At 37.4% G+C, this 24,766-nt stretch overlaps 1 protein-coding gene and 1 pseudogene across 3 annotated transcripts in view; both read right to left on the reverse strand.

Annotated features, from left to right (window-relative positions):
- The window catches only part of NHLRC2 (NHL repeat containing 2), an 85,862-nt gene that overhangs the window by 7,839 nt on the left and 53,257 nt on the right, over window positions 1-24,766 (reverse strand). For all 3 annotated transcript variants that reach the window (XM_058298359.1, XM_071215662.1, XM_071215661.1), the window contains 5 exons: window positions 19,958-20,057; window positions 16,881-17,112; window positions 16,200-16,322; window positions 15,012-15,221; window positions 13,112-13,331 (listed from right to left, as the gene is read on the reverse strand). In XM_058298359.1, coding sequence (XP_058154342.1) covers window positions 13,112-13,331; window positions 15,012-15,221; window positions 16,200-16,322; window positions 16,881-17,112; window positions 19,958-20,057 — 885 coding nt within the window. The remainder of the gene's footprint in view (window positions 1-13,111; window positions 13,332-15,011; window positions 15,222-16,199; window positions 16,323-16,880; window positions 17,113-19,957; window positions 20,058-24,766) is intronic.
- On the reverse strand, window positions 3,235-4,836 carry LOC111764471 (cleavage stimulation factor subunit 2 pseudogene; annotated as a pseudogene).

Raw genomic sequence — 24,766 nt, forward strand, 5'->3', positions numbered from 1 at the left:
GAAATTATAAAAACCCTTTGAAGACTAGATCAATCAACAAGTATTTATTGAAAACTTCTAAGTGCCAGACATTGTACTCTGTGCAAAGGATATCAATATCAATAAGATATAATAAACATTCATGAGAAGTTACCAGTCTAATGATCTTTATATATGAAATAATTTATATTTTTCACTTGAACACTATAAAATAAAATTTAAATGTCTTTCTACTGAAATCAAGCTGAATATTGCAAATATGGTTATAAATCCTTAATCCCCGAAGTTAAAATGACACCTGTTAAGTTTTTGAAAGAAACATGGTGGGACACTTGAGAAAACAGATAATTTTTACCAAAAAGATAAAAGTCTTAAGGGATACAATATGAAAAATACAAATAAACCAAAAACCAAAAAACAAAACCCCAAACAAAAAAACACTTTATCTAGGAGTTACAAATGTATGTACAACTCTAGTGACTTTCTAGTTAAGATAATGAATATCCAAAGTAAGATAATTGAATATCCAAAAGTAACAATCAAAACATAACAAAATTTCCTGAGGAACAGGTAACATGGCATATATTATTTCCGTGAGCTTAAACAATGTAGAAACTAACATATTTTGTCCATATCATTTTAACACATAAAACTCTATGCAGGGAAGTGGACATGGCTCAACTGATAAGAGTGTCTGTCTACCATATGGAGGGTCCAGGGTTCGATCTCCAGAACCTCCTGACCCGTGTGGTAAGATGGCCCATGCACAGTGCTGCCATGTTCAAGGAGTGTCATGCCATGTAGGGGTGCCCCATGAGCAAGGTATGAGCCCTTCAAGGAGAGCTGCCCCGCCTGAAAAAAGTGCAGCCCGCCCAGAAGTAGTACCACACACACGGAGAGCTGATGTAGCAAGATGAAGCAACAAAAATGAGACGCAGTTTCAGTGCCACCTGATAATGCAAGCAGACGCAGAAGAGCAGAGAATGGACACAGAGCAGACAACAGAGGGGAAGGGGAGAGAAATAAACATATCTTAAAAAAAAAAACAAAAAAACAACTCTATGTAGACTTTAAATTGACCTTTAAAATAAATTTTACTGAATAGTAACAAAGCATAAAAATAAATATAAATGAAACAAACATGAAATGACCACGGACCCCATTCCTACTAACACCAACTATGTAAATTCTTACTGTTATGTTAAATATGGTCTTACCAAGTAGGAACATTTTTTTTTTCTGCTTGTCAAAAAACGAAGGATTTTCTTCTTTGCTCAGTCTTTTGTTACTTTTTCTGGGCTCTTCATTTGAGAAAGAAAATCTTGAAAGTATGCTAATTTGTGTATACTGCCATTAGAGTACACTGTTTTGCTGGAAATTGTGAAAACTTGAACATCATCTTATGATGCCTTATTTAGTCAAGTGGGGCTCTTTACTCACATATCTGTTAAGGGGGGGGGTGGTATCAATGTCTAGTTTGTTTAAAGATAAAGAACAGAGAATTCTGATACATTTTTTTGGGCTTCTACTCAATAAGGAATCATTCACCCAATGACATAAACAAAATGCCTCTTCTTCCCATCAAAATGCTTTTATTTCTCCCACCTTTCCAACCTTGGTCTACAATGGCCACACCTGCTCTGGGATGTTGGTCATCACAGTGAATCAACTAGGAGGAAAAGACTGGGGCCCTAAAAAGGAACAAAATTTAACCTTTGTTGTGCCCAAAGACAATTCAACTTATTATAGATTTCTAAAAATGCTTCCACTGAATTAGCATTATAACATCTATCCCTTAAGTGACCAAGAATGAACAAATGGCTGTTCTCACTATCTAGAAACATACGGCTTGAGGGATTTTTAAGATTAGTCTTTCAGTCACTGGTCTGGATGCAATGAAGGTAGGTCATGAACTCATGGTAATTGTGTTTAGTTGATTAATTGGACAAAAGTAAAAAACACTGATAGGTGTTTCTGTAGGATCCGACTGGGATATCACTGCTGTTGCCAATTTGTTTGGTCAGATTTCAGCTATCTATACCAACTCGAGTAATGATTTAGGCAACTCTTAACCTCTTGCGGGCTGGCCTGATGGAGAGAAACTACGTTCTTCCTTAATGCCACTATGAGAGACAGAAAGGTTCTAGACTGGAAGGCCCATAGATTAGAACTTGTGGCACTGCTTATATTCACACATATCTGCAAGAAAGCAGGGAGGGGCAGATCTAATGGGCAATCTGCTTGTGCTCTACATTTGGTCCTCTTAAAATAAACAGAAAATTGTAGAAGTTTTATGTTGTAACTTACCAGAATAAATTTGGTTACCAGGTAGAGCTGTAGGTTACTGACTGCTTCGAAGATTGGATGAAATGTACTTTGTTCATTTGATTTCTGTTCAGTTTTCATTTAACCTTGAACTTGCGAAAAGTTAGTGACTTTAAAAAAATGTTTAAAGTTGACTACCCAGACTGAGGAGTTTTAGAACAGAGGAGTAAATGTTAACAGTCTTTTATGTTGCTGACACACACTGAAACCTGTGCTAACACATTTTTGCCTTAATTCCGAAGATTGCATGTGAATAGATCTGCTATTAAGGTAAAAATGCACTGGGAGCAGCTGTAGCTAAGTGGCTGAGCACCTGCTTCTCATATACAAGGTCCTGGCTTCAATCCCTGGTACCTCCTGAAAAATTAAATAAGTACATTTTGATATTTGGACCCTGCTCTGCTAGGGTCTTTTTCTTGCTGGCCTTCTGACAATTTTACAGTTTGAAGCACTTGATATTTTCTCTCAGTAGATACAGAGAGAAGTCCTAGAAAGTTCTCCAAAGAAAAAGCTTTACTATTCCTTTAAAGCAAACTAAACAAAACAGAAAATACTGCTTCTGAGAATTTCTCAAATACATTAATCAAGAAGAGTAAATGGTTAACTTAAAAGTAAAAACAAAGCTATTTTAATATAATATTACAGTACAATACTGTGGTTTAAGGGTTGAAAATACATCTAAGGTTTCACCCTTGGTCTCTGGCTTTTTAAAAGCAAAAGGTCATATATATCAATTAGTGGTGTTCTGAAATTTTGTAAAGTTTATTTCAAGTCACAGAAAACATACTAAGCCAACAGAAACAAACTGATTCTGTTTAGAGAGAAAATGATAGGAGTCCTCTACCTGGCACCAATTTGAGTCACTTGAAGATTAGGATGTAGAAGACATCTTTTTACAATACTTCAACAAAATTATGTAATTATTTTCCAGATTTGTTGCCAGATTTGTTTTTCTGAAACCTTTCAAGGTGTTCCAGTGGACTTCTGTATTTGTTCCTTTAAGATCAGGATATTCTGCCTTTGCTCAGAAGGTAGCATGACAATCTGATCTGCAGTCAGTTGAAGGGCCTGCATAATCAAAACAGCTTCTCATCATCTTTTGGAGAGACTTGGTTTTGCCCAGGATCAAGGCCAGCAGGCTGGCTTCCACCCTGTAAACCAGCTGCTTGCATTCCTGCTCTCTGCATGACTGGCACCTGTCTAGATCTCTGGGGGCCACTTGCCCTCATCATAATTGGACCAGGGCCCTGGTAGCCACCAAGCCTAGGAGGGCCTCTAGGGCCAGGGTCAGGGCCTCTGGTATCTATGCCTCTGGCCTCCATCTCTTGTGTAGCTATTCCTCAGGGGATCTCTATCAGCTCTGCCATCCAAGGGTTGACCCCTCTGATCTAGCGTGGGTCCTCTTGGTTCTGCCATTAGTAGTCTGGGCTCCATTAAGGCCTTCCTCTCTTCTCATGTGGGGGTGGGCCACAGTTGTTATGGCCAGGGACATGGCACATGGGTGGACCCCATCAGGGAGGTCCTGTGTAACCCGTAGGCTCTATCTCTCCTGTTACAGTAAATAAAGTGCTGCCACCTGGGTCATTTGGAGCATCTCCTACAGACCTTAAGGAGTTGGAACATAGGCGAGCAAGGGTCCATGTTCCATAGCTGCTCCAGGCCTTGCATTGGTACTTGTCCCCACACCAAGGATGCTGGTCCACTTTCATACATTCCAACCTGGGCCTGCATTTTCCCTCCAGGAACCAAAGAACCAGAGCCAGGTCCCGTTGCAGCAGTTCGAATATGCCCTGGTGCTAAAAGCCCACCCTACATTAGATGAGATCTATCATTGACATGTATTCCACCCAAAGGTGGGGCCTGAGGATTGTCCTGGTTCACTGACACATTGAATCTTGGCCCAGATCCAGGGGCATGGGCTGGCTAAGGGTTGGCTGCAATCAGCATTGGGATATTTATCTGGCAATGCAGAATTTTCAGGGCCATCTTCAGATCCACAATTCTATCACTACCTGTGCTTACAGCAAGGCATAAGCCAGTTGAGGTTCTGAAGCACTATGTTCTGTGCTTCTTGGGGACTATTCTGGACACAAAGTTTTTGCTTCCTCAGCTTAAACATCTGTTTTGGTGGGACTGGCAACTTTTTTGCTAATTGACCCAGGTGCATCCTCAGGACTGATGGTCTTCCCATAAGGAGACACACTGACAGAAGCATCAGGGTCAAGGCATTTCAGCCCTTCTTTCTTCTTCTCACTGACAGCACTGTCGACTTGAAGTGCTCTCCCACTGAACTTGTGCCCATTCAGTTCTGCCAGGCACTAAGAGCTGTCTCCTGGTATCAGTATTCACAGAAGTTATAACTTTTTTTGTTTTCCTATTTCCCTATCATATACCAACCTGAAATTAACAACAGGTCCAACATCAGAAAAGATGTCCTTTAACTGCTCAAGTGGCTTCATAAGGAAGGTTCACCATGAACACAGAATGAGGGAAATGATCTACTGCAAGGTCTCTTACAGCAAAATATGCCATTGCTCTCTGACTTAATTTTCTATCTAACCAAAGTCTAATAATCCATTAAAAAAATTTTAAGCCTAGGATCTTCTCTCAGAGGGTACAACTGTGTCACTGAGGAAGCACATACCTATGGTAATATTCAGCTTTAGAGGGTAGCAGAAATTAAGAGGCAGTGTTTGCGGATAAGGCCATTACACATTTTGTCAAAACCTATAAAATTGTGTGCGGCAAAGTGTAAACTATAATGTAAACTACAGTCCTTGGTAAGTACAATGCTTTAATGTGTTCATCCTTTTGTGTAACAAATGTACTACACTAATGAAAGATGTTGTTAATGTGGAAAAGTGTAGGGGGCTGGAGAGGTGCGGTACATCAGAATCCCCTTTTTAATTTAAAAATGTTTTTTGGGAGGGCAAGGGAGTAAAGAGTTTATTAAGACACAAGAAAAGATATACAGTACACAATTGGAGATACAGATTGCAGGTGTGCTGCAGAGTGAGTCGCACCCTCTATATTTCTGATGTAACAGTTATGCAATCTAAAGCTCTTTTAGAAATTAAAAAATTATATATATATATATATATAAAAGAGGCAGCGTTTGGAAATATATGACATGCTTTTCTTTTTTTTAAAAAAATTTTTTATTAGTTAATAGATGACAAGGAATGTTACATTAAAAAACATTAAAAAAATAAGAAACACAAGATGTTCCCATATAATCCACTCCCCACCCCCACCACATCATTTTTGTAAATTGTATTTTTTGAAGATATATACATCACAAAAAAATGTTACACTAAAAAATATAAGAGGTTCCTGTATACCCCCCACCCCCCCATCCCCCCATCCCACTCCTCCCACACCAACAACCTCCCTCATCATTGCGGCACACTCATCACACTCAGTGAACACATTTTGGGGCACTGCTGCACTACACAGATAATAGTTTACCCTGTAGTTCGCACTCTCCCCCAGTATATTTAGTGGGTTATGGCAGGATATATAAGGTCCAGTATTTGACCCTGCAATATCATTAAGGACAAATCAAAATCCAAAAAATGCCCCCACATCACATCTCTTCTACCCTCTCCCTGCCCTCAGCAACTACTGTGGCCACTTTCTCCACCTTGATGCTAAAATTTCTTCTATTACTTATCACAATAGTTTTATAGTAGAATATCAGTAAGTTCACTCTAGTCCATATTTTATTCCTCCATTTTGTGGACGCTGGGATGGTGATGTCCCCTCCAACTCTAGATCAAGAGGGGGCTTAGATTCCACATGGATGATGGATGTGATTCTCCTGCTTGCAGTTGGAGGCCCTCTCAGTTCCCTGGTGTGGTGGTTGACAATCTTCACCTCCCTGTTAGCTGACCTGGGTAAGACCAACGAACCAGAAAATAGGAGTCGCCACTCCGCTGGGGATTAGGGTCCAGCTGGCACATGGACAGTACAGAGATTCAAGTCTCCTGAGTATGGGCCATCCCTAGTGCCAACCACAGGTTCAGTAAAAGTGACAGAAGAGGCATGTGTAGAAAAGTCTCATCTGAGTCCAGCTCCGTCACACTCAGGAGCACAAATTCCAAAGTAGAGCCCTCTGACATGGCACAGAGCTCCAAATCCATCTGCCATGATTATATACCCTGTGGATCTCTGTAGGCTTCAGGAGAACCAGTACCTAGGGTTGTATCTACTTTGGCTTTTTCTGGGGTCCTGCTGAGGTGCACATAAGTGCAACCCCTCTGATGACTTCCCGACTCTTTTTGGAAGACTCTTAGCCATATCAACTCATTTGTTTTTGCCATTTCCCCTTTTATTCAAGGTCAAAGAGCAGTTTTTAACACTTGATCCAACATGTAGGCTGAGATATTCTGCTGGTCTGAGCTGACCCTTTTATTCGAGGTCTCTTTCTAGTTGCTTCTCCAGTTAGTGATTGGTAGTAATTCCTCAGCGCTAAGGAGGCTCATCCCCAGGAGTCATGTCCCACATTGGAGGGAAGGCAATGCATTTACCTACTGAGTTTGGCTTAGAGAGTGGCCACATTTGAGCAACATGGAGGCTCTCAAGAGGTAACTCTTAGGCACCCTACAGCTCTACTAGTTCATATTTCAGGCACACAGCCTCCTAAGCATAGTCATCAGTATCAAGGACTCCTTATTGGACCATCCTTCCTTGTTGATCTTTGCTGTTGCACTTGAGGGATTACTGTTGTTCTATTGGAAAATGTGATAGAGCTCCCCTGGGTGGGAACTCAGCACTCCCTCAGTTGTTTGTAACTGTAACTCTTATAAAAAATACCCCACATACATCCTAACATATTTATGTTACCTATATACATGCCCTGGAACTCCCCCCCACCCATGTGTCCCCCATCAATAACACCCCACACCAGAGCTCCTGCCCTGCCATAGTTTAACCTCTCTGTGGTTCAAAACCTCTTCAACAATGAATCCTAATATATTGCCAAATTCAACTAATAGGAAATTGAAATACAGGGATGGGTTTAACGTTTATAAATAGAATTCATAGTAATTTAGAAATACTAAAATAAAGTATAAATAAATTGGTGTATTAATAAAATGAAAAATATTATAAAAGCTTTGTTTCTAACTTTTGCCTTTCATCACTGTAATAGGTGTTGCCCTGTATGTACAGTGACAAGGCACTTCCATTTCTTCCTCAGTGTCTACATCCTTTTTTTTTCCTTCTAATTTTAATTTTGTCTTCAAAAAAGTTTTAGATCACAGTAATTCACATACACAGTATAGGGGATTCCCAGATATCCAACATCAAATGCTTTTTCCCTTTCCCCAGCAATGATCTCTTTACATGTTCATGTTATATTTGCTACAGCTGATGTACAAATTTCTAAATTTTTAGTTTCCTTATGTTTTACATTATAGTTTACATTTTAGTTTATAGACTTTTATACACTTTAGATGTAAGTTGACATGTCCATCATTGTATGATCTTGTGGAGCACTTCCACTGCCCCCAGTTCCCTGCTTCCATCCATGTGATACCTCTCTCTCCCTCCCGTCAGGGCACACCGTGACACTCAATCTTCACTACTTGAGGAACCAGATTTACAGATAATGCAACAATGCTGAGGGCTTGATATACTAGACTGCCTTAACTAATTGGGAGCCAGTGATCCTCTCCTCTCGAGACACAATTCCCTCTTTCTGGGAACATCAGGTCTCCCCAGGATGTGGGTACACCTTCACATTCATTGTATGGGTCTCCACCCAATGATATAACACACTATGACAAAATGAGCACTCACATACTACCCAGAAGCTTGCCCCTGTACCAGCTGCCTCCCTCCCAAGCACCTTAAACACATGATCCTTCCTTATTATATTTTCTAAAGAGTTTTCTCAACAGTATAGTTTCAAACATATACCTGACATTCTCCCACATTCAACGGTTCCCCCCACCTCTCCCCCCAGTTTCTTGGATCATCTGACCCATCCTCCCAACCCTAGACCCCCTCAAGCCCGCAATGCCCCAATCTTATCCCTTCCCTGTACAAATACTTACCTCCAGCTTGTCACAGACTTCACCCTTGCAGGCATCAGCTCGCAACCTTCCTAACCCCCCAGATTCCTTTAAGCCTATCTTCCAGTCTTTAGCGCTCTGAGACAGCTCGGTTTGTTTCATATCAGAGAGGTCATGTAGTATTTGTCTTTCAATGCCTGGCTTGCTTCACTCAACATAAGGTCCTGAAGATTCATCCATGTTATCACATGTATTTGTACTGTATTCCTTCTTATAGCTGAGTAGTATTCCATTGTATGTATGTACCATATTTTATTTATCCATTCATCCATTGATGGGCATTTGGGTTGATTCCAACTTTTGGCAATAGTATATAATGCTGCTATGAACACTGGTGTACATATATTGGTTTGTGTCCTTATTTTCAGATCTTCTGGGTATATACTCAGCAGTGGAAATGCTGGGTCATATGGCAAATCCATAGCTAACTTTTTGAGAAACGGCCAAACAGTCCTCCAGAATGGCTGGATCCTTCTGCATTCCTCCACATCTTCTCCAGCACTTGTAGTCTTCTGTTTTTTTGATAGCTGCCAGTCTTATGGGAGTAAGATTGCATCTCACTGTAGTTTTGATTTGCACTTCTAATCTAATAGCTGGTGATTTTGAGCATTTTTTCATGTGCTTTTTAGCCATTTGTATTTCTTCTTTGGAGAAGTGTCTGTTCAAATCTTTTTCCCATTTTTTAAATGGGTTGTCTTTTTATTTTCAAGATATAGTAGTTCTTTATATACGCGGGATAAAAGTCTCCTATCAGGTATATGGTTACCAAATATTTTCTCCCATTGTAAAGGCTCTCTTTTCACTTTCATGATAAACTCCTTCGAGGTGCATATGGCTTTAATTTTGAGGAAGTCCTATTTATCTATTTGTTCTTTTACTGCTCTTGCTTTGGGTGTGAAGCTCATGAAGCCTTTTTTTTTTTTAAGATTTATTTATTTAATTCTCTGCCCCCCCTCCTCCGGTTGTCTGTTTTCTGTGTCTATTTGCTGCATCTTCTTTGTCTACTTCTGTTGTTGTCAGTGGCACAGGAATCTGGTGTTTCTTTTTATTGTGTCATCTTGTTGTGTCAGCTCTCCATGTGTGCAGCGCCATTCCTGGGCAGGCTGAACTTTCTTTCGCACTGGGCAGCTCTCCTTACTGGGTACACTCCTTGTGCGTGGGGCTCCCCTACGTGGGGGACACCCCAATGTGGCATAGCACTCCTTGCACGCATCAGCGCTGCGCATGGGCCAGCTCCACACCGGTCAAGGAGGCCCAGGGTTTGAACTGTGGACCTCCCATAGGGTAGACGGATGCCCTAACCACTGGGCCAAGTCTGTCGCCTGAAGCCATTTTCTATTACAAGGTCCTGTAGATGTTTCCCTACATTGTTTCCAAGGTCTTTATGGTCTTGGCTCTTACATTTAGGTCTTTGATCCATCTTGAGTTGATTTTTGTATAAGGTGTGAGATGGTAATCCTCTTTCCTTCTTTTGCATATTGATATCCAATTCTCTAGACACCATTTGTTGAAGAGGCCATTCTCTCCCAGTTGAGTGGACTTGGTGGTCTTGTTGAATATCAGATGACTATATATATGAGAATCTATATCAGAGCTCTCAATTCAGTTCCATTGGTCAGTGTGTCTATCGTTGTGCCAATACCACGGTGTTTTCACTACTGTAGCTTTGTAGTATGTTTTGAAGTCTGGTAGTGTGATTCCTCCAGTTTCATTTTTCTTTTTCAATATGTCTTTGGCTATCTGGGGCCTCCTTCCTTTCCAAATAAATTTCATAGTTTTTCTAGTTCATTAAAAAATGCTTTGTTGGTTTTTATTGGGATTGCATTGAATCTGTAGATCAGTTTTGGTAGGATAGACATCTTAATAATATTTAGTCTTCCTATCCATGAACAGGGAATATTCTTCCATTTGTTTAGATCTTCTTTGATTTCCTTGAACAGTTTCGTGTAGTTTTCTATGTATAAGTCTTTTACATCTTTGGTTAAATTTGACATGCTTTTCTGCCATCTTAAAAAGAGATTAGGTCCTTGATTCAACCATGTCAGTAGGGTGTAACTCAGTTGAAGTCCCAGTCCCTTTGGTGGGCTATATATGAACAGACACTTGCTTAAGAAGAGACAAGAAGATATAGAAGGGGAGAGAACTTGGTCATTTTGGTCCTGCCATGTGACAGAAAGGAGAAGGTTCAAACAGTTAAAGCCTCAGGGATAGATGAGCCATTCACCTGATAGTTTGCAGCTGAAGAGACCAGAGTCCTGAGCAGCTGAGAAGGCCCGGAAAGAAACGAGCCCTCCAGCCTACAGCTAAGATTGGAAGACATTGGGCCCACACAGCCTTAAGAGGAAGAGGATAGCTGAACCCTGCAGAGATTGGCAACCATTCTGTTTCAACATGTGCCAACAGACTTTGGTTAGAAAATAACTCTTATGGTACCTTGAGTTGGACTCTTTAGGGCCTTGTAAGCCCCAAATAAATACCCTTCATAAAGAGCCAAAAGATTTCTGGTACTTTGCATCAGTATTCCTTCGGCTAACATAATATCCTCCAACAATGCTTTATTTCTCTACTACAATTATATTATTTTAAGAAACAGTTTTGACAGCCATTTTCTTGTAGCAAGTAAGTAATGGGGCTCAGATTCTTCATCTAATGTCTCTAAAGAAAATGTAGTTTGAAGCTTAATAACTCATAAATGAAGTATTAACTGAAACTACTGGGATAAAATGAATAGTAACTGAAAGCTCTAAAGCATCTGATAGACATTTTTAGAAAAGTAAAAAATAATAAATATAATAACCAAAGAATTGAGTTGGAAAGAGCCTATATCAAGTCACTTCAGGTAAAAGAAAGCGTATGTTTTTTTTTAAATATCATACTCGCCTGGAGAGTCAATTTAATTCTTCAGAATAAAAACTGTGAAATTGATATCACTGTATTACTGGAATGTATAGAGATAAGCACAATTAATATTGGAAGAGGACTCTAGAAACCTAGGTTGATAGATCACCTGGCTTTGTAACAAAACTGCTAATTAATATGATTCAGAGTGATTTTTTATTTACCCATACTGCCTACACCCTTATGGCTACACTTGCCAGAAGGAAAACACTCCCTGTTGAATAGTCTGACTATAAATTCCTGACAGGTAAGCTCAAGAGGACCCTTAAGGCTGTTCAGCAATCACACTAGATTCCTCTAGTCTAGTCACTCTCCTACTCTCCCGGATGCCCTCTTCTCTCTTTAAACCTCCAAAACCTTCTCTTCCCACCTCTCACACTTAGCCGATGGCCTTGCTTCCCATTTTACTGAGAAAATGGAACTACTCAGAAGAGAGCTTCCACAAGCACCTCCCCACCCCACAGCTATTCATCTGGGCCTCTGGCCCACACACTTGGGCTTTCCTTCCTCACTATGGAAATGTCCATCTTCCTGGCAAAAGTCAGTCCTCTACTTGTGTACTAGATCGCATCCCCTCTCACAAGGATATCGCTACACCTGTCCCCATATCAAGTCTTTTCTGTTGGATCTTTGTCTTCAATATAGCAAACATGCTGTTTTCTCAACTCCATTTCACCTTCTAACAACTGCCATATTTTCTTTCTTTTTTTTAGGTACCAGAGCTGGAGACTGAACCCAGGACCTTGTAGGTGGGAAGCCAGCGCTCAACCACTGAACCATACTGACCCCCAATATTTTCTTTTTATCTCTTTAAACTCTTGAAAGAATTGTCCATACTTGCTTTCTCCTTCCAGTTCCTCTCCAACTCTTTTTTTTGAATGTGTACTAATAAGGCATTTCCTTCACCACTCCAAAAAGGCTTTGATGGAGGGATATCAACAATTTCTATGCTGTTATGTCAGTGACCAATTCTCAGTCCTAATCTTACCTGATTTATCAATGGCACTTGACATAACTGAGATGGAACAGCATAATGGAAAGGACACAGAACTAAGAATTAGCATTGAATCAGCTTTTGACCTGATTCAATATATGCCCTTAGGCAAGTAACTTCATCTTTTTTAGCCATTAATTTATTATAAAATAGAGGTGTTAGACTAGACGGTGTCCCTTGGTGCTCTTCTGCTCTAATATTTAAGGACCAATAATAATATCATTCTGAAACTATAACACTATGCATGTGATATACTGCCCTAGCAGAAATATTATATTGGCTTGAGGGCAATTATGACTGAAAGGGCCTACCTGGAGTTAAAGAGTTTTCCTTTGAGGAGAAAAAAGAAAAGTGTCTTAAGCAAAACATCTGATACCTGAAAATAATGAAAATTGTTTTTTTGCTTGTTTTGTAAATCATGACTCCTTCTAGCCTTTATAAAGGTAACAGGAAGGAAGTGTTACAAGAAAAGATACTGAGTAAGAAAGCTCCACTTTATTTCTCCATTTCAGACTTTCAACTCTGAGTGGTTCATTTTGGGAAGAAGAAAATGAAAAACAAGGTTAGAAAAAAAAGGAAGAGGTATAGGGAATCCATATGCCAAGAAATCAGACTAAAAATTGACATGTAACTTTGGGGGAGTTATAAAAGGGATCAAAGAATCTCAAAAATTAAAGAAAACTGCCCAAGTAGGGTTAGATCTGGATACATTTTTTCACATAATCTTCAAATCCTGCCCAACTATAGAATAAAAATGTCACACAATAAATGAGAAAAATGACAAGAGTAAACATCAAGAATTTATGGAATATTTGCATTTGCAAGATTATATACATACCTTCAGCTGTCAGAAACCAGCAACTGGCTACTCCTTCAGTTAGCTTTGTTTTTGAAGGGAGGTCTAATCTTAGCTTGAACTGAAGAGTCTGGCCTGGAGATGCAGTAACCAGGGAAAGCCTAATGTTTGGAGCAGATTTAGGAAGTTTGGGTATTATCTTTTGTTTTTCTCTTAGAAATGGACCATCTACCACAGCATTTTCAGATCTGAAGACTGGGAGCTACAATATAAGAAAATTTGTTATTAAAGCATAAGTACTTTATATAAATTGTAGAGTAAGGATGTTAACTTTTAGACTTCAGTAGAAAAATTCAAGTTCTATGTCAATGAAATGTATTGCATTCTAGTTTGTCTTTGAATTTGTTTGGTAGGTAAAGAAAAATACCAGCACTCAACTCATAACTGAGACAGAATTATCCAAAATGTTTATAGATGGCAGAAAATTAAAGCATAACTATATCAATTTACATGTAGTAGATAAAATTTACATTCTCATTTTCATTGCTTACTAGAACATGTCACTTATAGATTTATGTCAAGAGAAATGACACTTATGGCAGTAATCTGTGTTTTTTTATGTTAAATCATATACCTTGGATATTCCTAGAATTTTAGAAAAAAATTTCACTTTTTTTTTTTAGGCAAATGTGATAAAACAAAATAGTTTGTAACAGACATTTAAAATTCCCCTTTAAAATTATATTAGAGATGGGAAGCAGCTGTGGCTCAATCAGTTGGGCTCCCATCTACCATAAGGGAGGCCTTGGGTTTGCATCCCGGGGCCTCCTTGTGAAGGCAAGCTGGCCAGCGCACCATGGAGAGATGATGGCTTGTGTGCTGCAGAGAGCTGACACAGCAATATGACACAACAAAGGGAGACAAGCGGACACCGGAAAACACACAGTGAATGGACACAGAACAGACAGCAAAAAACAAGCCGCACAGTGGGGGGAGTAAATAAATCTTCAAAAAAAATTATAGTACAGACATACACATATCTTTAAAATTTGGTTAGAACTTTAAAGTTTCTTTCAGTCTAATTTTCAATGTCTTAAGAAACATGGCTTCTAGAGTTTCCTTTGGAAGATTATATGGTAATGGAGTCATAACAGGAAATAAAGATAACATTAATCTAAGGATCTTTTTTTTTTTTAAAAAAAAGCTCAAACAACCCAACCCACACAGTATATGTGTGTAGTGCACATCAGTATGTCTATACATTTAAATAGATCAGAGTTCTCCCTTTATTTTAAGGTTCACCAATTTTTTTCTGACTCCAATCTCTTTCTGAAACTCTCAGCACAGAAGGAACTTTTATTTTAAGAAAAACAGGATATCCTTAAAGTAGACCTGCTCGTTATCAGACTACACATCATAGGCACTCATTCACTTCTCTATGTACATCTATCAATTTCACCACTGAAGACAGCCTACCGAAAAATGCCTATCAGTGCTGTAAGACTATTAGTATCATTTTTTCAAAAAGATTTATTTATTTCTCTCCCCTCCCTCCACTGTCAGGTCTCTGTGTCCATTCGCTCTGTGTCTGCTTGTATTCTCATTAGGCAGTTTCAGGAACCGATCCTGGGACTTTCCACAGTGGGAGAGAGGCAATGATTCTCTTGCGGCACCTCAGCTCCTTGGCCTGCTGCATCTTTCATTGTCTCTCCTCTGTATCTCCTTTTATTGTGTCATCTTTCTACATTCACTCTCCACATGGGTCAGCCCTCTGCATGGGCCAGCTCACCACATGGGCCAGCTTGCCTTCACCAGGAGGCCCTAGGTATCAAACCTTGAACCTTCTATATGGTAGACGGAAGCCCAATTGCTTCAGCCATATCTGCTTCCCAGGATCATTCTTAAAATGAAACCCTTTATCTTATACTCTAAGATTACTTACCACAGAAATTACTTTTGTTTCTAAATCCATTACTTTAATTTGATGATTATTTGTGTCTGCTACATATAATAATTGACCATTCTCTCCAATACACAAGCCTCCTGGCTCATTAAAAGTTGACTCTGTAAAACTGGAACTGATAACATTGCTTGTATCTCCTGTTCCTGCTAATGTTGTACAGTTTTTTGTTTTTGGATCCACAATTTTAATCTAAAGAAGAAAGAAGAAAAATTTATACATTTGAAGATCAATCTCATGCTTTTAAGTAAGGAAAAGTATAGTATCAAGGAAAGCTAGAGAATTTCTGATTGCCATTAGTGTTCTTAATGAATTCCAGAAAAATAGGCATTTCCATAATTTTCTAGAAAAGTCAAACATTCATATTATACATCTAAGTGTAATGGAGATATTCCATTCCAAGAACTAAAATTCATGTAAAATCCCTAGTTACAGCTTGTCTTCTAGAAGTAACCTTTGATGGAATTAGTTCTGGAATTTTGTATTTACTTAACTTTTTTCCCCCCTTTCCTTCAAAATGGGACACATTTTCAAAACTTAACTGATTTTCTTCTCATGACCATCTAATATTGGCTAAGGATTTGTAACTTTTGTTAAACTTAATGATCCCAATTATGTCTTGATCTATTTATGGTCTCATATCACAAAGTATTAATACTTATTTTCTGATTTTTATTTTAAAAAAAAAAGAACATGCAATAAAAGTTGAAAAAAAATTGCATAGATAATGCAGTACAGACAAATGGAAATGTTGAAAATGGAATTATTTGCTAACAGGCAGTATAACTATGCATCAGCTAAAAAATGCTCATTTATTATCTGACATATTAATTTCCCTGTTACTTGCTTTCTCTTTATTTACTTAATATGCTACTAAGCAGATTTGATGGGTTGCAATTCACAACTTTTGGCCATGGTGCTTTCCCTAGTTCAGCACACCTGCATAACCTCTTCGCCAGAAAGGAAGCAAGAGGGGGAGGGGGAGAGAAGAGGGAGGGGGAGGAAAAAAAAAAAAACCAAAAAAAGATTAGAATAAGATTAAATATAATTGCCCAAGACTAATTCTCTGTATATTTTAGAGTGGCAGTTGTAGGAGGCTCTCATAGAACTTTTAGCATTTTAAATACCAGATATGAAAAAAAGATTTTATATAATTCCGTCAAGACTCACCTTGTGATTATAGGAGTCTGCAACATAAAGTAAATTCCTTTTCTTGTCCCAAGTTACTCCGAGTGGGTGCTGAAGCTTTGCATTGATTCCTACTCCATCCATATCACCAAAAGCAAATAAATTCTTTTATTAAAAAAAAAATAAAACAATGCTTACAATGCTTTGTTAAGGTACAAAATGACAATTTAGATAGCTGTATATGCTATTTAAATTAAGGGAAGAAAAATCTGATTTTCATATGAATAGATCTGAGTACTTGATTCAGAAGACTAGGAAAAAATGACAGAATTTTTAACCTGAATTAATTTGTAGTGCTTAATAGTTTATTCACAGCAGTCAAACATTTGGCCAAGAGCAGGTCAAGTTTGCCAGCCTGGTGATCTTTCCATAACATTGCCAAATACTTATATTACATTTTTCTCTTTTATCCAATAATCAATATTTTATCCTTATCTTTTCAATGAAGTCTTAACATCTATATATAATCAAATAGTGTCAAGTCACATATCTTTGGTGGTTTTTTGGACTTGTGTTTCTTCATATTCACATTTTCTTTGGTCTTTCATCTTAATTTATTAGGTCAAGAACTATGTCTCCTAAATTTTTATTAACTCTCCACAATTCAGGAACTTGAAAGCTTGAAAAGAGTTTGAGCACCTGTACAAAAGTGATTTTCATTACCATGGGGTCTCTTTCTCCTCCTATGAGGTGCTTCACTGCTCCATCCTTCAGTGAGACTGTTCTCACAGTACTGCTCTCACTATCTGCTACAAACAGGCAGTTCCAGGGTTCTTCAGAAGCCAGCGAAAGACCAGAAGGTTGGGCAAAACCTGCCTTGTGAGGATATGCGTTGTTTCGATTTTCTTCATTTCCACTTCCAGCAAACCGAAGGCAGGTTCCTTTTTTTAACTCACTAAAAAAGGCAAGTTCATTGGCAGATTCAGCATTGGTATACTGTATCCAATTTAGTTACTTGAAAAACTGTATGTAAATGAACAAATCAATAGTTTATATGCATTGTAAAAATTTTAAAATCTAGTGTTCTTGGCTTACGTGAATTGTGCAAGTCAGCTTCCCCTGTAGTTTTCCCAATCATTCTCTTATTTATTCACTACATAGAGACTTTTCTACTTTTCTTTGATATACACAAAACAAACTATTTCTCAAAAGCCAGAGAAGAAATCCCTGCCACAGTCAGAATTAAGGATAAGAATAATGATCAGATTATCACTGGTACAGGTTTTCTCCCCGCCCATCAATGGTCAGAGATAGGTACAGGTGGATTCCACCTTAATTTTTTAACCTTAGCTTCATATAATATTAGGTTCTTAGAGGAAATTAAACAGATTATCTAACTTATGATAGTATAAAGGTTAAATTTTCATTAAAATTTTTTTGTTTTCTTACATGTTAAGTAAAAACTAGTAAAAGGAATTAAATACTTAATTTTTAACAGATAGCTGAGGAAGACATCACTCACTTTAAGAAAATGATTTAGGGTTATGCTGCTTTAACTAACTGTACAAATCAATGTTTTATAGGGAATGTCTATTTACACTAAAATACACTAGGGAATTTCTATTTAAAGGACTATTGCAATTATTTCTTTTGTAATGAAGTGAAAACTTAGGCCCTGGTTTCTGTTAAAAATAGTTTATGAAAGAGCGATTATAAGAAAGACATGGTAGGGTCGTGTTGAGGGAGGGGAAGCTGATTTAGGATACAAAATAATGAGATCTTATATACATATCATTTCCAATATGGCATAGCACGCAAAAGTCTAAAATGACCATCAATCACTTATTGGTTGATATATTCCCAATGATGAGTTAGTTAGGAGGTAGTGGGGGATGGGGGCAAAGGGATACAGATGTATAAAATATGGTCACTTACTTAAGGAACTTATAATATTGGTAATCTCACAGCTCAGGCTACTATTACCTCTTATCTGGATACACTAACAGCCTCCTAATAGGTATCCCTGTCTTAAGTCTTATCCCATTCTGAATGCTGCCAGAGTTCTTCCAAAACCACAAATTTAATCATGTCACTCCCAAGTTTAAAAGCTTTCTATGAAAGCTGTAGAATAATGTCCAAACCTCTTAAAAGGACTCACATGGCTCTGTGTGATCTGGTTTCTACTGAAATCATTAGTGTCATCTCTTGCCTGGACAACCTCTCATGCACCCTAACTTCTACTCTATCAGGCCTCAATTTAGTAGCCTCTTCCAGGAAGCCTTCCTTGATACCTCAAATCTTACTCATACTCGTATAAATAGTTGCTCTTATTTAGACGAGACAATTTAAAGGACTACCACAGTGATTCTTTTAGCACCTGTACTTCTGAACTAGTTTTAAATTGTTTGTTTGCTCATCTGTTTCTTCCTCTTTAAGCCCACCAAGGACAACAACCACATCTTTTCATTTTATCTTTAAGAGACAGCAAATCATTTCATCCCTACTGTCTAGCACAGTGCCCAGCATAGAGCAGATTTAATAAATATTTGCTAGTTGACTAAATGGTATAAAAACATCATATAAATGTGTTCCCAAGCAATACACACGATTTGGAATAGCTGATATTTTATATTACGTATAACTGCTCTTTTCTATTAATAAAGGTAACAACTGATGAGCACTCACTTTCTATGGTGATTAGGTAGCCTTTATGGTGTGCCTTGCATTCATTTATTTTATTCGGCCAACCCTTACTGAGTTCCTATTATGTACCAGATACTGTAATAGGTACAGAGAAACAAATATGAAGAAAACAGGGGTCCCTTCCTTTAAAAGGCAGCCTAGTAAGAAGAGAGAGTTATATATAAAAAAATGCAACCAACAGGGGGTAGGGGAGGAACAGAGGGAGAATGAGAAGGAATATTTATATAACCCCATGCTAAGTATAATAAGGTCACAGAAAAGAGTATTGTCAGTTCTACCTGGTGCGTTGGGGAGCAGAGGAAAGGCTTTATAGAAAAAATACAGGAAATGCTGTAGAGACACTGCCTTTTCATCTTTATATCCCCAACAGCAGCAGCAAAGCTACCTATATTTACTGTATATGCCCAGCACTATGGGAGCCCTTCACACATACTATTAATTTTCAAAGTGACCCTATTATTAGTTAGATATAAATAAGGAAACCAAGGCTTCTAAAGTTAAAGTGGTTCTGAGCTCACACAGATAGTAACAGATTCAGGATACAATCTCAGGCCTGACCACAAAACCTGAGCTATTAACTACTCTGCTACGTGGTACTCAAATATTTGAATTAATGACTGGAGACATTTGAGCTATGTCTTAAAAGATAAAGTAAATCAAATTATTTCTAGTTCTCTTTCTCGATGTTCAGTAGCATTGCTCTTCCCATGTCCCTTGAAGTTAGGTGTGGCCTTGAGACTTGTTTTGGCTGGTGAAACATTAGGTAGAAGTGATGTGTCACTTCTGAGTAGAAACTTTAAGAGCCAGTGAGTGACTCAGGACCTCTTTCTCTTTCTGTCAGGATGACTGGCAAAGTTACAGATAGTGGCTGCTTCATTAGCTTGGTGGCAGAGCAGTGCTCCCCCACAAGGCTACATGAGTGAGCAAGAAGTAAACTTTATTGTTTTTCGCCACTGGGAATCTGGGTTGCTTGTTATGGTAATATAACCTAGCTATCATGGTGACTTTGGAAAAGGGAATTATTTGAACTCTAAGTAGTACAGTAGTGATCTGTGATTAAAGATCTTTTATTTACCCAGAGTGATGTTGTCACTTACTTTTTCTTTGGCAGTTTGCCACAGTCCAATAGGAGTGCCCATATCTGATGAGTACCTGCCATGGCTATCCACAGAATGTCATTTTTTTGGACCTCTGAACCTTTATAAAAATAAATAGTAATTATATGTACATATCTGCTAAATACAAACACTCTATTTGTCTCAGAAGTTTAAATTCAGGGAAGAGAGCAATATGTTTTCAACTTATCTGATTTAGGAAAATAAAAATATTTACAAAATTTTAAGTTGTTTTTGAAACTTCTCCATTTTCCTTCTGAAAGGTTTACTCCTTTAGACTTGTAATTTTACCTGTAATGATTTCTCAGCAATCCAAAGTGTTCTCATCAGCAATATGTTCCTCTGCATCTCTGGTCACAATGTTTTTAAAATGTTTGATTTCTTATTATATGTGATAGAAGAAATGGGCTGACACATACTCTCCAAAGAAATTCTTTGCCAGTAAATAACGTAGCACTAATCAACTAAATTATATGCTTTATCACCTAAATTATATGCCTTAGTAACTGTTTCTTTGAATAATTTCCCATGACAGAATTATATCTTCTAATATATTAAGAAATGTGTTACCATCACACAGTATTTGATTTTAGACTGAGACACACATCATAAATAGCTATTTAAAAATCCATTGTTAAAAATAAAAGAAAAAACAAATAAAAATACATTTTAATTGGTTTATAAGTGTTCAAAATGATATAGTTGACATTAGAAAAGGTAAGAGGCCAATCAATGCATTACAATATAGCTCTGCTTAGTCACATTAACATAAATAATTTTCTATTAATAGAGATTGAATGTCAAAACTTACTAAAATATGGTAAAGGTGCATTTCTCAGAATAATTCTATAGTCAAAATGTTTAATTACGTTAATTTAAAATGTATTTTAAGGTTGCTTTAAAATATAATGGAGACATTTTTAACTAAAATAATTTAAACACATTTTAAAAGAAGTATCTTGGCAAGGCTATTTTATTTGTATTTTCTTTAACTTCGAGTTCAAGTCCAGAAGGAATTTTTCTTAACTTGTACTATTCTTTCAAGTATCTTTCAATTTAACAAGAATGACAACAAAAAAGGATGATGATGATGATGATGATGATAGTTCCCAATAAATTCTGGCTGCCAGGTACCAGGTGCTTTATTGATTGTCACTTAAATTTTCTCAAAAGCTCTAGGAATTAGGTACTGCTAAGAGGCCCATTTTACAGCTGAAAAAATTGAGGCTTAGAGACATCAGGTAATTTTCCAGGGTCACAGAGCTAGAAAATGAAGGAAATGGAATCTGAACCCAAGCTAGTGCAACAGCAAAAGCTATACCCTTAACCATTACACGTTACCTCTTTCTCTGTGTTCTTAAATATGATTCTATAAAATAAATTTCCTCCTTAATACTCAAATGTGTTTATAAAAAAACTGTATTAAAAGGGACACTGGTATCCCTATTTTCTGGAGTCTCAATCACCTTAAGACTAGATCAAAAGCTTTTCATAATAATTTTAAACCTCCCCCATTACTCCTTCTGTTTTTCTAGGGCCACAATCTGGGACTCCTAGAATGAAAAGGAAACCTAAGCCTATTAAATACTCTGTTATTACAAATAGACTGCCATTCAAATGAAAGGTTCAAAGTATGTGAAGCACTTGGAACAAGGCTTGGAGGTAGTATATAGACTGTATCTTATAGCAAATAAGGATTAGCAAATACATAACACTTTGTGTGTGCTAGGCACTATTCTAAATGATTTATATATTCAATTCTTATAATCCTCAAAATAAGTCTTTCAGCTTACAGTATCTTCAACTTGCAGATGAGGAAAATGAGGCATAAAGACATTAAGTAATACAACTTCTAAGAGATGAAACTGATTAAAACTCAAGCAGGTTGGTTCCAGAGTCCATGCTCAAATTCACCATGCTACACTGCCTCTCAGGTAGTTTTTATCCTTTCTGATTATTTCCCTGAGGACTGAAGAGTTTGTTCTTGCAAATATGAGAGTTTAAAAAATAAAAATAAAAAAAGGTGGTCTAGAATTTATAATGTCTTGAAAATTAACAATTTGGTCATATTAAGAATTAAAACTGTTCATTCTGGACTTGGGGATCTAAAGCACACTGTTGTAATCTCTAAGTTAAGGTTATTAGTTTTGTTCCTTCTAACAAGAATGTGGTAATCATGAACATTTCATACTTAGTCACTATCACTAATTAAAAATAAAAAATAATGGACAACACCAAAAGTTAAAAAGATTTTGAGAACATATATTTTTAAAGGCAAAAACAATCATTATTATCAATAAGGATTAGAGAAATATTTTCAGTAAAAAGTAATAAAATCATCAAAGGATATATGATAATGAAAATAAAATTACCTGTGGTCTAATAGCTTTAAAAAATTCTGTGTTGAATTTTTAAGGTACTATGATCAAAACAGATATTACTAACAAGATCTTTCCTAACAGGATCTGTGGAATCTTCTATAAGTGTCAATGGAATTGATTCTACTTAGGGAGGAGCAGCCAAGTCTGTCACCCCCAGTGACAGGAAAAGACCAATTATCACTAGGGCAATGGTAGAAAGAAAAATTTTTTACCCACAGGGAAGGGCAAGGAACTGTCTTGGGCCAGAATGTATACTGACACCAAGTTAGGGTCTCTTTCCACTGTGACAGAAGCAGGAAACTTGCCAACCAATCAGAGAGCCATCCAAGACAGAATTTGCCTGCCAGGGAGGAGGAACAAGAACAGTGAAAAAGCTTCCCAATGCCCTTCATAAGGATCAGGAATAAAGAGCCTTCCTAACACTGTGATTGGATTAGAACAAAAGAGAACACTCTATACTCAACACAAGCCTGGTGGAAAGTAAAAAGCAGCAGTTGTCCATCCTGTGGGAAGCTTCAGGAATATACAGAGGGACCTCTCTATGGCTCACCTGTGCAGGAATGCCTAAAAATTGAGGGTGGAGAACTAACTCATAGAGTATCTAGGTACCCATGCTAAGGCAACACCACACACTCACTGCTAGAGGAATTTGAAGCAGAACTGACAGTAACCATAGCAACAACAAACCCCAGCTCCAGCTCAGCTTCTGACTAAATTGACTCAACCTCCTATAATAATGGCATAAATACTACTTATCTCAGCCTCTACTGTTCTACAAAAGATGACTGACATTAAACAGAACATTAGGAGACACACATAAACAAGAAAAAATACTCAGCTTTCAAGAGACAATCAGCAGTACCATACTAACAAATGACCTGAATGTTGAAACTATCAGACACACACTTTGAAATATGCTTAATATGTTAAAGAATCTAGAGGAAAAGGTGAACAACATACTCAAATAGATGGGGAATTTCAGCAGATAGAATCAGTAAGAAAGAGTAAAATAGAAATGCTATGGGGAAAAATCCAAATAAAATAAATAAAGTCCTTTGAAGGTTCATCCCTTGACTAGGCATGGTTTTTTCCATAGTTGAGGAAAGAATCAGTGAGCCTAAAGATAAATCAATATAAATTATCCAAACAGAAATGCAAAAAGAAAAAAAAAAGTCACACACAAAAGTTGTTGGATATAGTATTAACAGTCTAACACACAAGTAACTTAAGTCCCAGGAAGGAAAAGAAAAAAGGAAAAAGAAAGGGGCTAAAGAAATATTTGAAGAGATAACAGGTAAAAATTTTCAAAATATAATGAAACCAAACAGGATAACTTTCAGAGACATCATAGGTAAACTGCTGAAAAACAAAGATAAAGATAAAATCTTGAAGACAATCAGAGAAAAAGCATGCATATATACAAAGGAATAAGGAAGAAATTAAAGCAGACCTCTTGTGAAAAATTATGCAAGACAGAAAACAAACAAGTGACATCTTTAAAGTATTAAATGAAAAACAAATAAAAACATCTGTCAATGTAGACTTCTATGTGGTGAGACTGCTGCACCCCTTCCCCCACAAGGGTTCTGACCTGGGTGATAGGGTGGTCAGGGCTATGGCTTAGTCACATGAAGAGTCTGGTCAGAGACCAGTCTGGATAAAGGGATGGGCTCTAAAGAGGTTTGAAAGTAGGAACTCAATGTTAGTCCTTACAACTGAACCTTGCCTCCAAGTTTAGAAAACCCCCTCACCTTGGGATTCCACCTCCATCTTTACCAAACTTGACAGATGTCCTATGAGCAAACAGTAAAGGATTATGAAATGAAGCAGACTTCTCAATCAATCTATAAATCTGTGGAAAACCCTATTAATATTTACATGGATTTTGATTTAAATGATTCTAGATTTGATTTTGGGGGAGGCATGAAAATCGCCAGGAATTTTCTGTAAGAGAAAAATAAAAGGGAGGGGGCAGTGATGAGGAGAGCTTGGTTGTATTACAATGCTTTTTCCAAGGTGGTATAATTATTACAGTTCACTGCTGACTTCATAAAAGACCAGAGAGAATTCATAAAACCAAATATATATGAAAATAGGTAAATCACTAGCAATGGGGAGGGGTGGTAAAGCTAAATGTTAAAACAACAATAATAAACGCACTAGATTAAAAAAAGGAGAAACAAAGACTTTTTCAGACAATAAAATCTGAGAGAAATCACTGCCAGCAGACCTGTACTACAAGAAATGTAAAGGAAAATTTCAGGCAGAAATAATATGATTCTAGATAGAAACCTGAACCTCAAAAAACACGAAAACAAAAAAATAGTCACTGTGGAGAACAGTTGGCAGTTTCTTAGAAAATTACACATATACTGTTGGTATTACTGATACTTAGATGAGTGGTATTACT

Source organism: Dasypus novemcinctus, chromosome 6 (assembly GCF_030445035.2).
Source record: "Dasypus novemcinctus isolate mDasNov1 chromosome 6, mDasNov1.1.hap2, whole genome shotgun sequence".
Lineage (NCBI taxonomy): Eukaryota > Metazoa > Chordata > Mammalia > Cingulata > Dasypodidae > Dasypus > Dasypus novemcinctus.